We start from the raw sequence: 16,560 nt of genomic DNA on the forward strand, positions 1-16,560 counted from the left end.
ACAGGGGAATCACACTCCTCAGCCTCCCTGGTAAGGTCTATTCAGGGGTGCTGGAGAGGAGGGTCCGTCGGGAGGTCGAACCTCGGATTCAGGAGGAGCAGTGTGGCTTTCGTCCTGGCCGTGGAACAGTGGACCAGCTCTACACCCTCGGCAGGATCCTCGAGGGTGCATGGGAGTTTGCCCAACCAGTCCACATGTGTTTTGTGGACTTGGAGAAGGCGTTCGACCGTGTCCCTCGGGAGGTTCTGTGGAGGGTGCTTCGGGAGTACGGGGTGCCGAGCCAACTGATAAGGGCGGCTCGGTCCCTGTACCACCGATGCCAGAGCCTGGTCCGCATTTCCGGCAGTAAGTCGGATTCGTTCCCAGTGAGGGTTGGACTCCGCCAAGGCTGCCCTTTGTCACCGATTCTGTTCATAATTTTTATGGACAGAATTTCTAGGCGCAGCCGAGGCGTTGAGGGGGTCCGGTTTGGGGACCTCAGCATCGCGTCTCTGCTTTTTGCAGATGACGTGGTGCTGTTGGCTTCTTCAGGCCGTGATCTCCAGCTCTCGCTGGAACGGTTCGCAGCCGAGTGTGAAGCGGTCGGGATGAGGGTCAGCACCTCCAAATCCGAGTCCATGGTCCTCGATCGGAAAAGGGTGGAATGCCCTCTCCGGATCGGGGATGAGATCCTGCCCCAAGTGGAGGAGTTCAAGTATCGGTGCAGCGTCGGCAGTAATGCGGACCCTGTACCGGTCCGTTGTGGTGAAGAGAGAGCTGAGCCAAAAGGCAAAGCTCTCAATTTACCGGTCGATTTACGCTCCTACCCTCACCTATGGTCACGAGCTATGGGTCGTGACCGAAAGAACGAGATCTCGGATACAAGCGGCCGAAATGAGTTTTCTCCGCAGGATGTCCGGGCTCTCCCTTAGAGATAGGGTGAGAAGCTCGGTCATCCGGGAGAGACTCGGAGTAGAGTCGCTACTCCTCCACGTTGAGAGGAGCCAGATGAGGTGGCTCGGGCATCTTATCAGGATGCCTCCTGGACGCCTCCCTGGGGAGGTGTTCCGGGCATGTCCCACCGGTAGGAGACCCCGGGGACGACCCAGGACGCGCTGGAGAGACTATGTCTCTCAGCTGGCCTGGGGACGCCTTGGGATCCCCCGGGATGAGCTGGATGAAGTGGCTGGGGAGAGGGAAGTCTGGGAGTCCCTCCTGAAGCTGTTGCCCCCGCGACCCGACCCCGGATAAGCGGAAGAAGATGGATGAATGGATGGATGGATCATCTCCAAAAACAATAATTCACATGCCCTGTTTGCTACTGTCGACAGGCTAACAAACCCTCCTGTGTCAGTAGCCCCTGAACTTTTATCCACTAGGGCAGGGGTGGGCAAACATTTTGACTGGCGGGCGAATTGGGTTCTAAATTTTGACCGGGGGGCCGAACCAGGAGCAGATGGATGCTTGTGTGAAGTAATAGAAATGATGTACCGTATTTTTCGGAATAAAATTCGTTCCCGAATATAGGTCGCATTAGCCATAAAATGCACAATAACGTAAAAAAAAACATATATAAGTCGCTCCGGAGTATAAGTCGGATTTTGGGGGATTCGACAAAATCCAACACAAAGAACAGACATGAACGAGCAACAACAGGCTAAACGATAGGTATGCTAACGTGACATAAACACAACTGAAGAGCTGAGAACGGGCCTGACGTAAGATTCAGAGTTAGTCAAATAACTATTACATAAATAACACGTTTATAAAACCATCACTGTCACTCCTGTCAGGAATGAGTTGAGCCAGGGCGACCAAATGCAGCTTGAACCAGGATTTATTGCAGGGAAAAGGAGTTGGAAGGGAGGCAGGTGGGGAACCGACGACACAGACGGGAGGGAGACTCGCGGCCAGCAAAACAAACAGACTGACCGACATGAAGTCCCCTTGGACAAGGTTAAAATTCTGACCGTGAGCCTTCAGACAGACCGAGGGAAAACCAGATGACAAGAACAGGAACACTGGGCACGAACAGGAATGGACACAACAGTAGACACCGACAGGGAGAAACACACGGGCAGGGCTTAAATACACAGGGTAACAAGAGGAAGCAGGTGACAGACATTACGGTAATGAAAGGGGTGTGGCCGAGCGAAGTGCAGGCCGAGCGTGCTGTGGCACGGGCGTGACAGTACCCCCCCCCCCCCCCACAAGAGATGGCTCCCGACGTCCCAAAAAAGAAAAAATCCAAGACTGTCCAACAAGGGCCGGGAGGAAATGGGGAGGTGGCCGCACGTCACACACCGCCGAAGGCCGACTGGGTGACGGCCGCTGGATCCACGCCGCCGGAACTGGTGGCGGCCGCAGCATCCGCGCCGTCGGGACTGGATCGGGGGGCGGCCGTGCGTCATGCGCCGTTGAAGCCGACCGGGTGACGGCCGCTGGATCCGCGCCGCCGGAACTGATGGCGGCCGCAGCGTCCGCGCCGTTGGGACTGGGTCGGGGGGCGGCCGTGCGTCATGCACCGTTGAAGGCCGACGGTGATAGCAACTGGATCCGCGCCGCCGGAACAAGTGGCGGCCGCAACATCCGCGCCGTCGGATCTGTTTTTTTGGGGGGGGGGGCAACCGTGCATCTTGCGTCGCTTGAACTCATCTCCTTGGCGACCATGCAGCAGTTGCGGGAGCCGGCAACGGTTGGTCCAAGCGCTGGTCGCTGTGATGGTCGGTGTCTTCTGTCAGGAATGAGTTGAGCCAGGGCGACCAAATGCAGCTTGAACCAGGATTTATTGCAGGGAAAAGGAGTTGGAAGGGAGGCAGGTGGGGAACCGACGACACAGACGGGAGGCAGACTCACGGCCAGCAAAACAAACAGACTGACCGACATGAAGTCCCCTTGGACAAGGTTAAAATTCTGACCGTGAGCCTTCAGACAGACCGAGGGAAAAACCAGATGACAAGAACAGGAACACTGGGCACGAACAGGAATGGACACAACAGTAGACACCGACAGGGAGAAACACACGGGCAGGGCTTAAATACACAGGGTAACAAGAGGAAGCAGGTGACAGACATTACGGGAATGAAAGGGGTGTGGCCGAGCGAAGTGCAGGCCGAGCGTGCTGTGGCACGGGCGTGACAGTACCCCCCCCACAAGGGATGGCTCCCGACGTCCCAAAAAAGAAAAAATCCAAGACTGTCCAACAAGGGCCGGGAGGAAATGGGGAGGTGGCCGCACGTCACACACCGCCGAAGGCCGACTGGGTGACGGCCGCTGGATCCACGCCGCCGGAACTGGTGGCGGCCGCAGCATCCGCGCCGTCGGGACTGGATCGGGGGGCGGCCGTGCGTCATGCGCCGTTGAAGCCGACCGGGTGACGGCCGCTGGATCCGCGCCGCCGGAACTGATGGCGGCCGCAGCATCCGCGCCGTTGGGACTGGGTCGGGGGGCGGCCGTGCGTCATGCACCGTTGAAGGCCGACGGTGACAGCAACTGGATCCGCGCCGCCGGAACAAGTGGCGGCCGCAACATCCGCGCCGTCGGATCTGTTTTGGGGGGGGGGGGGGCAACCGTGCATCTTGCGTCGCTTGAACTCATCTCCTTGGCGACCATGCAGCAGTTGCGGGAGCCGGCAACGGTTGGTCCAAGCGCTGGTCGCTGTGATGGTCGGTGTCTTCTGTCAGGAATGAGTTGAGCCAGGGCGACCAAATGCAGCTTGAACCAGGATTTATTGCAGGGAAAAGGAGTTGGAAGGGAGGCAGGTGGGGAACCGACGACACAGACGGGAGGGAGACTCACGGCCAGCAAAACAAACAGACTGACCGACATGAAGTCCCCTTGGACAAGGTTAAAATTCTGACCGTGAGCCTTCAGACAGACCGAGGGAAAACCAGATGACAAGAACAGGAACACTGGGCACGAACAGGAATGGACACAACAGTAGACACCGACAGGGAGAAACACACGGGCAAGGCTTAAATACACAGGGTAACAAGAGGAAGCAGGTGACAGACATTACGGGAATGAAAGGGGTGTGGCCGAGCGAAGTGCAGGCCGAGCGTGCTGTGGCACGGGCGTGACAACTCCAATTCATTAAATCCATCAATCGTCCTTTATGTCAACAATGGGTGCGCGCCACTGACGGCGCTTGCACTTCAAAATATTCCACAGGCCCATATAACGATATATAAATTATGTATCAAATAACTAATATATAAGCAATAATATTATCAAACCATCTGTGTCACTCCAAATCATTAAATCCATCGATCAAATTCCTTGTCCTTTGTCAACAACGCCGTGCGTGCGCCCTGACGTCAGCCTCGTCGTTATTCCACAGGTCTAGTATATAACTATATCGTAGCATTAACAAAGTACAAGGAAAGACGCGGGTTTGGTAAAAGCCTCTTTATTTAACAAAACAATAGTTCAATGAGCCAACAACTACTGAACTGTAACGATAAAATCATATAGAAGTTGCTACACGAAATAAAATATATCAAATCATTATAACATAAATAGTTCACCGCCACACGGCCCCAAGCACCGGTGTGGACTTTCAGGCGTGTGGTGGTGTGGACTTCCATCCCGGGAGGTGGCACGTCCAGCCACGGAGGTGGAAGAGAGCTCCATAGAATAGGACTGGGCGTGCGTAAAAGCCATGTCCGAGCCCCATTCACCGTCCCCGGTCAGCCACCCGGACGAGCGCCGGCCCCCGATTTCCATCCACGGAGGTGAAAGAGAGCTCCGTAGAGTAGGACCGGGCGTGCGTAAAAGCCATAATAGTTTTTCAAACCTTCTGTGTCACTCAAAATCATTAAATCCTTCAAACTCTTCATCCTTCGTGTCACTTACAAGCAAAGCCGCTAATGATGCCGGTAATATGTGGAGCCCATCGTCATCTTCGTCATCCCGTGATCGAATCTTTGTCCTTTACGTAAACAACCGCCGCGCCGCGCTGCTGACGACACTTGAAATTTTATATTACAGTAATCCCTTGCTACATTGTGGTTTGTTTATCGCGGTTTCATTTTTTTTTTATTTTGAAAATGTATGGAAAAATTCACATATAAGTTGCTCCTCAGTATAAGTCGCCCCCCCAAAAAAACGCGACTTATAGTTTGAAAAATACGGTAATATAAAGGTCATTGCATAAATGGTTTTTACTTTTAGTAGGTATTAAAGCATAGATATTCAAAAAAAGCTTTTTGAAAAAAAATGCATTCATTAACAGCATTAAAAAATATTTCAGCAAAAACTACCATCAGTGATTCTCATTAAATACGACACTGTTATTATGAATAATAGTTTCCATCACTTCAGCGTCTGCAGGTCAGATTTATGAAATATGTTTATCTATCCATCGATCCATCCATCCATCTTCTTCCGCTTATCTGGGGTCGGGTCGGGGGGGCAGCAGCTTCAGGAGGGACTCCCAGACTTCCCTCTCCCCAGCCACTTTAACCAGCTCGTCCCGGGGGATCCCAAGGTGTTCCCAGGCCAGCTGAGAGACATAGTCTCTCCAGCGCATCCTGGGTCGTCCCCGGGGTCTCCTGCCGGTGAGACATGCCCAGAACACCTCCCCAGCGAGGCGTCCAGGAGGCATCCTGATGAGATGCCCGAGCCACCTCATCTGGCTCCTCTCAACGTGGAGGAGTAGCGACTCTATACCGAGTCTCTCCCGGATGACCGAGCTTCTCACCTTATCTCTAAGGGAGAGCCTGGACATCCTGCGGAGAAAACTCATTTCGGCCGCTTGTACATGGATCTCGTTCTTTCGGTCACTACCCATAGCTTGTGACCATAGGTGAGGGTAGGAGCGTAAATCGACCGGTAAATTGAGAGCTTTGCCTTTTGGCTCAGCTCTCTCTTTACCACGACGGACCGGTACAGAGTCCGCATGACTGCTGACGCTGCACCGATCCGCCTGTCGATCTCGCGCTACATCCTCCCCTCACTCGTGAACAAGACCCCAAGATACTTAAACTCCTCCACTTGGGGCAGGATCTCATCCCCGATCCGGAAAGGGCATTCCACCCTTTTCCGATCGAGGACCATGGACTCAGATTTGGAGGGGCTGACCCTCATCCCGACCGCTGAACACTCGGCTGCGGACCGCTCCAGTGAGAGATGGAGATCACAGCCTGAAGAAGCTAACAGCACCATGTTGTCTGTGATAAGCAGAGACGCGATGCTGAGGTCCCCAAACCGGACCCCCTCAACGCCTTGGCTGCGCCTAGAAATTCTGCCCATAAAAATTATGAACAGAATCGGTGACAAAGGGCAGCCTTGGCGGAGTCCAACCCTCACTGGGAACGAATCCGACTTGCTGCCGGAAATGCGGACCAAACTCTGGCATCGGTGATACAGGGACCGAACCGCCCTTATCAGTTGACTTGGCACCCCGTACTCCTGAAGCACCCTCCACAGAACCTCCCGAGGGACACGGTCGAACGCCTTCTCCAAGTCCGCAAAACACATGTGGACTGGTTGGTCGAACTCCCATGCACCCTCGAGGATCCTGCTGAGTGTGTAGAGCTGGTTCCACTGTTCCACGGCCAGGATGAAAGCCACAATGCTCCTCCAGAATTCAAGGTTCGACCTCCCGACGGACCCTCCTCTCCAGCACCCCTGAATAGACCTTACCAGGAAGGCTGAGGAGTGTGATTCTCCTGTAACTGGAACACATCATCCGGTCCCCCTTCTTAAAGAAGAGAACCACCACCCCAGTCTGCCAATCCAGAGGTACTGTCCCCAATGTCTACGCAGTGTTGTAGAGGCGTGTAAGCCATGACAGCCCCACAACATCCAGAGCCCTTAAGAACTCAAGGGCGGATCTCATGCCACCGAATAGTTTTTTTTAACTACCTCAGTGACTTCGACCCCAGAGATTGGAGAGTCCGCCTCAGAGTCCCCAGGCCCTGCTTCCACAATGGAAGGTGTGTAGGTGGAATTGAGGAGGTCTTCGAAGTATTCTCCCTACCGAATCACGACGTCCCGAGTCGAGGTCAGCAGAACGCCATCCCCACTGTAAACAGTGTTGACGTTGCGCTGCTTCCCCCTCCTGAGACGCCGGATGGTGGACCAGAATTTCCTCGAAACGGTCCGGAAGTCATTCTCCATGGCTTTTCCCACGCCCGGGTTTTTGCCTCAGCAACCGCCGAAGCCGCGTTCCGCTTGGCCATCCGGTACCTGTCAGCTGCCTCCGGAGTCCCGCAGGCCAAAACGGCCCGATAAGACTCCTTCTTCAGCTTGACGGCATCCCTTACAGCCGGTGTCCACCAGCAGGTTCGGGGATTGCCGCCACGACAGGCACCAACGAACTTACGGCCACAGCTCCGGTCGGCCGCCTCAACAATGGAGGCGGAGAACATGGTCCACTCGGACTCAATGTCCCCCGGGACGTGGGAAAAGCTCTGCCGTAGGTGGGAGTTGAAGCTCTTCCTGAAAGGGGATTCTGCCAGACGTTCCCAGCAGACCCTCGCAGAGCGTTTGGGTCTGCCAGGTCGGATCGGCATCTTCCCCCACCATCGGAGCCAACCCACCATCAGGTAGTGATCAGTTGACAGCTCCGCCCCTCTCTTCGCCCCAGTGTCCAAAACATGCGGCCGCAAATCCGATGACACAACTACAAAGTCAATCATCGAACTGTGGCCTAGGGTGTCCTGGTGCCAAGTGCACACATGGACACCCTTATGCCTGAACATGGTGTTCATTATAGAAAATCCGTGTTGAGCACAGAAGTCCAATAATAGAACACCACTCGGGTTCAGATCGGGGGGGGGGGCGTTCCTCCCAATCACGCCCTTCCAGGTCTCACTGTCATTTCCCACGTGTGCATTTAAGTCACCCAGTAGAACGATGGAGTCCCCAGAAGGAGCGCCCTCCAGCACTTCCTCCAGGGACTCCAAGAAGGGTGGGGAATCTGAGCTGCCATTTGGTGCATAGACACAAACAACAGTCAGGACCCGTCCCCCCACCCGAAGGCGGAGGGATGCTACCCTCTCGTTCACCGGGGTGAACCCCAATGTGCAGGCGCACAGCCGGGAGGCAATAAGTATACCCACACCTGCTCGACGTCTCTCACTGTGGGCAACTCCAGAGTGGAAGAGAGTCCAGCCCCTCTCGAGAGGGCTTGTACCGGAACCCAAACTGTGCGTGGAGGCAAGTCCGACTATGTCCCGTCGGAACTTTTCTGCCTCGCACACCAGCTCAGGCTCCTTTCCAGCCAGAGAGGTGACATTCCATGTCCCAAGACCCAGCTTGTGCAGCTGGGGATCAGACCGCCAAGGTCCCTACCTTTGGCCGCCGCCCAGCTTACGCTGCACCCCACCCCTTTGGCCCCTCCCACAGGTGGTGAGCCCATGGGTAGGGGAACCCACGTTTCCTTTTCGGGCTGTGCCCGGCCGGGCCCCATGGGCGAAGGCCCGGCCACCAGACGCTCGCCTTCGAGCCCCACCTCCAGGCCTGGCTCCAGAGGGGGGCCCGGAGTGACCCGCGTCGGGGTGAGGGAAAACGAAATCCATTTATGTTATTCATCATAAGGGGCTTGTGTGAGCCGTGCTTTGTCTGGCCCCTCACCTAGGACCCGTTTGCCATGGGTGACCCTACCAGGGGCATGAAGCCCCCGATAACATGGCTCCTAGGATCATAGGGGCACGCAAACCCCTCCACCTCGTGGTGACGACTCACAGTGTTTATCTAATGAGGTGAAATCACATCAAACGGCAAACATTCTAACCCAATACATTATCTCGAAGAATCAATGAAAGAATACATCTAAATAAAGTAAACAAATCAATGGTATTGTTGGTTTCCCTTTTTTGCTAGTGCATCATGGTCTGCAGTAAAATGTGTTGTGGTAATTCTTAGGATAGAGCTGAGGTGTCGGCCCGTTAACCTCGATCTGTTGTTTGGGCTTTGTTGACGTTCATGTGGCTGAATGTCTGCTCACACACGAAGGTCGAGCCAAATTGTCCACTCTGTTTTTTTAAACACTCGGCACTCAGTGTCCACCTTTCTTTTTCTCGGGCCACTCATTTTAATGGAAGGATTCCAGGGGAAGGTTTGTGGGTGGCATTAACGTAAAACTGTATCTGAAAGCTCAGCGTGCGAATTACGAGAATGCTGACGTCACAGCCCACACTCGAAATTCGGCACTGATAGAAATAGAGCGCGGAGTGCGCTGGGTCCATACTAATTAGTACGTACACGCACTTGTGTGTGCACCGAGCTTTCTGACACGGTTTCCGGGAGCAAATGCACGGGCGGGCGCTTCCCCATCTATTGGGGAAACAGTAATTGCGTGGAAAATGACAGAAAAGAAGATTTAATCATACAATTTATTCAGGTTTGGCGGGCCGGATTAAACGGCCCCGTGGGCCGGATGTGGCCTGCGGGCCATAGTTTGCCCAAGTCTGCACTGGGGCCTGCAATGAATTTGCCTCCTTCTTCACTGACAAAATTCTGAAAATTAGGTCACTCCCTCCATTGCAGGTACAGGATATGTGTCGGCCCAGTGTGAACCCAAAATCACTTGTGATGGCATGACACAATTTGATCCAATCAACCATGAAAATCTGGAGGACATAATACAACATCTGAAATCCCTGCTGTTTGGATATTCTGCCCTCAAGGTTTTTGAAAACAGTTTCTAACTGCATGGCCTCAGATCTCCTGCACATTGTAAACACATCACTTGTCTCAGGTGTGTTCCCACAGGCCCTGAAAACTGTAATCATCAAGCCACTCCTAAAAAAGAATAATTTAGACAATTCAGTGATGAATAACTACAGGCCCATATCAAACCTACCGTTCCTAAGTAAAATAATTGAAAAAGTTGTTTTTAAGCAGCTGACTAATTATATGGCACTACACAACTGTTTCGAATTCTTTCAGCCAGGTTTCCGACCGCACCACAACACTGAGACGGCTCTCGTGAAAGTCTTCAACGATATTCATTTAAACACAGACAGTAGCAAAAACTCAGTCTTAGTATTACTGGATCTCAGTGCTGCATTTGATACAGTTGACCACAACATATTACTAGTGCGTCTGGAAAACTGGGTGGGACTTTCTGGCATAACACTGACAGCTCAGTGGCCTAGTAGTAGAGTGTCCGCCCTGAGACTGGAAGGTTGTGGGTTCAAACCCCGGCCGGGTCATACCAAAGACTATAAAAATGGGACCCATTGCCTCCCTGCTTGGCACTCAGCATTAAGGGTTGGAATTGGGGGGTTAGATCACCAAATGATTCCCGAGCGCGGCACCGCTGCTGCTCACTGCTCCCCTCTCCCCCAGGGGATGGATCAAAATCACATGGGGATGGGTTAAATGCAGAGGACAAATTTTACCACACCCAGATGTGTGTGTGACGATGATCATTGGGGGACTTATAACACTTAAGTGGTTTGAATCCTACTTAAAGGACAGAGACAACTTTGTGTCTATAGGTAACTACACATCTAATCATACAAACATAACCTTTGGGGTCCCCCAAGGTTCAATCCTGGGGCCTACACTATTTAATATTTACATGCTCCCACTAGCTAAGATTATGGAAGAAAACAAAATATGTTACCATAATAATGCGGGTGACACACAAATGCATATCACCAGGAGATTATAATCCCATACGAACACTGATTAAATGCATTGAACAACTCAATGACTGGATGTACCAGAACTTTCTCCTATTAAACAAAGAGAAAACTGAAGTAATTGTTTTTGGAGCAAAAGATGAACGATTAAAAGTCACCACTCAGCTTCACTCAGTGATGTTAAAGCCCACAAACCAAGCTAGAAATCTTGGTGTAATTATGGACTCAGACTTGAATTTTAACAGTCACATTAAACCATTACAAAGTCAGCCTACTACCACCTGAAGAACATATCAAGGATTAAAGGCCTTATGTCTCAGCAAGATCTGGAAAAGCTTGTCCATGCTTTTGTTTTTGGTAGACTTGACTATTGTAACGAGGTTTTTACAAGCCTTTCTAAAAGGGTCAATCAGACAGCTGCAGCCGATTCAAAATGCTGCTGCTCGAGTTCGGGGTCGACTTATACTCAGGAGTGATTTATATGTGAAATTATTCCCAAATTTTCAAAATTCAAAAATCCGCGATGTAGTGAAACCGCGATAAACGAACCGCGATGTATCAAGGGATTACTGTAATCTGAACTGCAACTGCCGCGCAGCGCATACGCTACATACAGGACAAAGGATTTGATCACGGGATTTAATGACTTTGAGTGACAGAGATTGTTTGATAAAATTGTTGTTTAGAATTATATGGGCCTGTGGAATATTTTGAAGTACAACCGCCGTCAGCGGCGCGCACCCGACCGGCATTGTTGATATAAAAGACGATTGATGGATTTAATGATTTGGAGTGACACAGATAGTTTGATAATATTATTGCTTATATAATAGTTGTACATTGTTATATGGGCCTATGGAATAATTTGAAGTGCAACCGCGGTCAGTGGCGCGCATGCGGCATTGTTGACATAAAGGACGATCGATGGATTTAATGATTTGGAGTGACACAGATGGTTTGATAATAATATTGCTTATATGATAGTTATTCGATATATAATTTACCGTATTTATTCTAATTATCACCCAGGGCGATAATTAGAGAAGGTTTATGTCCAACGGGGGGGTGGGCGATGTGTATTTTCCTTATCTAGTATGCAATACTTGCATCTCACTGGTGTTCTTAACACTAGAACAGCGGCTGTTTTGATCTACCTCTAACAGCGGGGTGCGTCAATTGACACTCCATCGATGCGACACGTTACCGTCGCACATCACGTTGCGCACGTCATGTTATCGCAATCGTCTTGTTCGAGCGCACACCCCGATAATGTAATTGTGTGAGGATATTGTAGTGGAGTGACGAGTGTAATTGTATCATAGTTTATGGAGAAAAAGAATTTAAAAGGGACATTCGACGTGCTGTTAAATCAGTCATATTTAAACTTGTGCAATGACGTCGGCATGCAGTCGCGGAGGAAAACGTAAGTTTTGGGGGGAATTTTTAGCAGCATGGGCGATAATTAGCGGTATCAATGTTTATATTTTATGTCATCACTAACACACACTGGGGGATTATTAGAATATGGGCGATAATTAGAATAAATACAGTATATATCGTTATATGGGCCTGTGGAATAATTTGAAGTGCAACCGTCGTCAACGGCGCGCACCCGGTATTGTTGACATAAAGGATGATCGATGGATTTAATCATTTGGAGTGACACAGATGGTTTGATAATATTATTGCATATATAATAGTTATTTGATATATAATTTATATATCATTATATGGGCCTGTGGAATAATTTGAAGTGCAACCGCCGTCAGCAGCGCAGTGCGCATGCGGCATTGTTGACATAAAGGACGGTCGATGGATTTAATGATTTGGAGTGATACAGATGGTTTGATAATATTATTGCTTATACAACAGTTATTTGATATATAATTTATATATCGTTATATGGGCCTGTGGAATAATTTGAAGTTCAACCGCCGTCAGCGGCGCGCACCCGGCATTGTTGACATAAAGGACGATCGATGGATTGAATGATTTGGAGTGACACAGATGGTTCGATAAAGGTGTTATTTATGTTATAGTTATTTGGATAATTGTCAATGTTACGTCAGGCCCGTTCTCAGCTCTTCGTTTGTTTATATCACGTTAGCATACCGTATCGTTTAGCCTGCTGTTGCTCGTTCATGTCTGTTCTTGGTGTTGGATTTTGTCGAATAAATTTCCCCCAAAATGCGACTTATACTCCGGAGCGACTTATATGTTTTTTTCCCTTTATTGTGCATTTTATGGTTAATGCGACGTATATTCCGGAGTGACTTTTAGTCCAAAAAATATGGTAGCTCATAATTAATTTTAAAATACTTTTACTGGTTTATAAGGCTCTCAATGGTCTAGAGCCCAAGTATATTTCTGACCTGCTGCTCCCTTACGAACCATCCAGATCTCTCAGATTGTCTGGCACAGGTCTGCTCTCTGTTCCCAGAGTCAGAACTAAACAGGGAGAAGAAGCGTTCAGCTTCTATGCTCCAAATATTTGGAACAAACTTCCAGAGACATGCAGGTCTGCTGCAACTCTCAATGTATTTAAGACAGAACTGACGACTTCTTTGTTTGCTGCTGCCTATTGCTGATTTTACCTCAACTTATACTGCACTGTTAATCTGTTCCTGTTTTATTTTGATTTTTACTGATTTTAATTTTAATCAACTGATTTTAATGTTTTATAACTGCGCCTTGATGCTTTTAATGTTTTCGTTTTCTCTGATGCCTTTCATGTCTTGTGTGAAGCACTTTGGATTCCCTTATTGCTGAAAAGTGTGATACAAATAAACTTGCCTTGCCTTGGCTTTGTAAATAATTTGCGGGCTTATAATCAGGTGAGGCTTCTAGTCCAGAAATTACGGTTCTTATTTTCTACACTGGTAACGTGCCGAGACAAACAGGGTATAGCAGAGCAAAGGAGACAAGGCAGGGAGACTGGGGGTGGCTGGTGCATTGGTTCGGAAGTCAAAAATTGGTTCATAAGTAGATGGAAAAACATCGCAAGGCTCCAGTTCGTATCTTGAAATGTTTGTAAGTATAGGCGTTCGTAAGTCGAGGTATGTATAATCCTGAATGGCTAGTAACTCTGGGAAGCCACTAGTCAAAAGTGGTTGGTGAGTAACAACATTTATGTCAAGCCCTAGTCATATGTATTGGTGAAGTAGACTGAGGTCAGAGATTTGTATTTGGGCATAACACAATTATTAAAGTCGCTGTTCTGCAATCTTAACAGTCAAACAAAACATAACAAAGATTTAGTTCTTACCTCATCTTCAGCCTGTCCTAATCCTTTCTTTAACTCTTCAACCCGCAGTCGCAGTTTTTTTACTTCAGCTTCATGGCCCTCCACCCTCCTGTTTGCGTGGGCAAGCTCTGCTGTCTTGTCCTGGAACTGCTTCTTCAGCTTAGCATGAATGTGCCGAAGATCAGACAACTCCTGAATACACATAAAAGGAACCAAAAGTGAGGCTAATGACTTAATAGAGCATCTACTAACGCAGACATGGGCAATCTGGCCCACCAAACCTGAATAAATTGTATTATTAACCTTTTTTTTGTCACTTTCCCTGCAATGACTGCGTTTCCCCAGTAGATGGGGAAACACCCGTCCACACATTTACTCCCAAAAGCTGTGTCAGAAAGCTCAGTGCACACTCACAAGTACGCGTACGTGTTCAGTAGTACGGACCCGGCGCACGCCACACTCTATTTCTATCAGTGCCGAGATTGCATTTCGAGTGTGGGCTGTAACGTCAGCATTCTCGAAATTCACGCGCTGAGCTTTTAGATACAGTTATACGCCAAAGCCACCCACAAACCTTCCCCTGGAATCCTTCCATTAAAATGAGTGGCCCAAGGAAAAGAAAGGTGGACACTGAGTGCCGATTGTTTCAAAAAGAGTGGACAATTATTTGGCTCGGACTACGTGTGTGAGCAGACGTTCAGCCACATGAACATGAACAAAGCCCATCACAGATCTAGGTTAACAGACCCACACCTCGGCTGTATACTAAGAATTGCCACAACAAATTTTACTCCAGACTATGATGCACTCGCAAAAAAGGGAGACCAACAACACTGTTCCCACTGAAAATGAAGGGGAGTTACTATAGTTTGTTGTAAAAAAAAAAAACATTTTCAAAATAATTTGTACAAATAGCAGGGGTTGAAACTAGCGACCATTCTCATTTTCAAACAATGCAGGATGCTCAAGGACATTGACACACCACCCGTTTGCGACTAATCTTAACTTTTAAAGTTCTTAAGCCCGCCTTTAAGAAAGTGATTCCCGTTTCCTCACCTCTGTCACCAGGTGTTTGTGAGTTAAAGCTCTGCTCTGATTTTCAGATATCTGTCACCATGCCATTTTGATTTCTTTATTACGTTATTTAGATGTATTCTTTCACTGATTCTTCAAGATGATGTATTTAGTCAGAAGGTTTGCCGTTTGATGTGATTTCGCCTCATAAGATAAATATCTTTCATTATCTTCACTATCATCTTTTATTAAATCTGACCTGCAGGCACTGAAGTGATGGAAATTGTTATTCATGATAACAGTGTCATATTTAATGAGACTCACTGAGTTTTTTGGTGAAATCTATTTTTTAATGCTATTAATAAATGCATTTGTTTACAAAAAGCTTTTTTGAATATCCATGTTTTACTACCTACTAAAGGCCAAAACATTTTATGCAATGACCTTTACATGTTGTTTATATTACTTCACACAAACACGACATCCAACTGCTCCTTGTTCGGCCCCTCGTTCCAAATTTAGAACCCAATTCGGCCCGCAAGTCTAAAAGTTTGCCCACCCCTGTACTAAATAGTTTCTGGGGGGTCAGACAACATGCATCCATTCTAGGCAAATAGTCTATCAAACAGTGAATTCCTTCAATGACATTAAGTCACCTATGTAGCTTTTATAGCACTTTGCTACCTAAAATGTTCATGTATGTGTGTATATATATATATATATATATATATATATATATATATATATATATATATATATATATATATATATATATATATATATATATATATATATGCCCGGCAGGGGCACAATATGAGCAATGAGCGATTACCTTACCAACAGTCAGTGTGGGTCCTTAGGCGAGACCCTTAACGATACCGCCTACCTCAGACATAATGAGAGTACAAGAAACGAAAGACATGCCGGCTCAGACGTCGCCCGGACAAACAAGGTCTGCGTCGGGTGCTGGGGAACCAGAGCACCCTGATGAAAAATGGGCTACTGGAACAAGACACAAATGGGTGAGATGCGAGAATAAGGATCTGTTGGAATGCTACTACTCCAGCAACCCGAGCGAGAGGGATTACATGCAGAGAATGCGGGCACAATGGCAACTTCGATACCCACAGTCAACACTATCGGCCAAGCAACTAGTAGCTCAATGTTCCAATATCCATAAACGGCACCTGCTATCACAACTCAAGATTGATGAGATACAACACAAATGCCATAGCGAAGGTCAACCAGAGCACCAGGTCAGAGACGAGTTAAATCCATGGACAAGTCCAGAGGTTGGGTACGAAACCCCAATAAGCACAATCAAGCTGAATGAGGCAGCAACTGACCTGAAGAACAAGATCACGGTGAGAATGAATGCTCGGGAACCTAGATACACACTGCAGAGGCTAAGTGAAGTACCCTCAGAAAGTCTCCTAGAAGATATGAATGCAGCACTGACAACAATTCCTACGGCTACCATCACTGAAACCAATGAGCTGATATACACCTCAGCAGCAGTGATCCTAGAAATGCTTGGCTACAAGAAGAATGACCATATGCGACCACAACAGTGCCCACCATGGAAGAGAAGGCTGGAGGCCAAAATCAAGATAGCACGGAGAGAAGTGAGCCAAATGACAGAGGCCCAGAAAGGTGCAATGAAAAAGCAAGTTCCCAAGAAATACAGCCAGATGCCCATACCTGAAGCACTCGAAACTCCCAAAC

The 16,560-nt window shown here is 48.7% G+C and overlaps 1 protein-coding gene and 1 long non-coding RNA gene across 8 annotated transcripts in view; both read right to left on the reverse strand.

Moving 5' to 3' along the window:
• The window catches only part of ccdc102a (coiled-coil domain containing 102A), a 215,283-nt gene that overhangs the window by 54,785 nt on the left and 143,938 nt on the right, over positions 1-16,560 (reverse strand). For 6 of the 7 annotated variants that reach the window (XM_068650373.1, XM_068650372.1, XM_068650371.1 and 3 more), the window contains one exon: positions 13,843-14,013. In XM_068650373.1, the coding sequence (XP_068506474.1) occupies positions 13,843-14,013 (171 nt within the window). Of the gene's footprint in view, positions 1-13,842; positions 14,014-16,560 lie in introns of those variants that run through there. The other variant, XR_011086707.1, reaches the window with a different exon arrangement.
• On the reverse strand, positions 10,558-13,836 carry LOC125967807 (uncharacterized). The gene is made up of 2 exons (XR_007480903.2): positions 13,223-13,836; positions 10,558-13,050 (listed from the first exon to the last, which is right to left on the reverse strand). It is a non-coding gene; the product is annotated as an uncharacterized lncRNA (long non-coding RNA).

The sequence above is a fragment of the Syngnathus scovelli genome, chromosome 4, assembly GCF_024217435.2.
Source record: "Syngnathus scovelli strain Florida chromosome 4, RoL_Ssco_1.2, whole genome shotgun sequence".
NCBI classification, from domain to species: domain Eukaryota; kingdom Metazoa; phylum Chordata; class Actinopteri; order Syngnathiformes; family Syngnathidae; genus Syngnathus; species Syngnathus scovelli.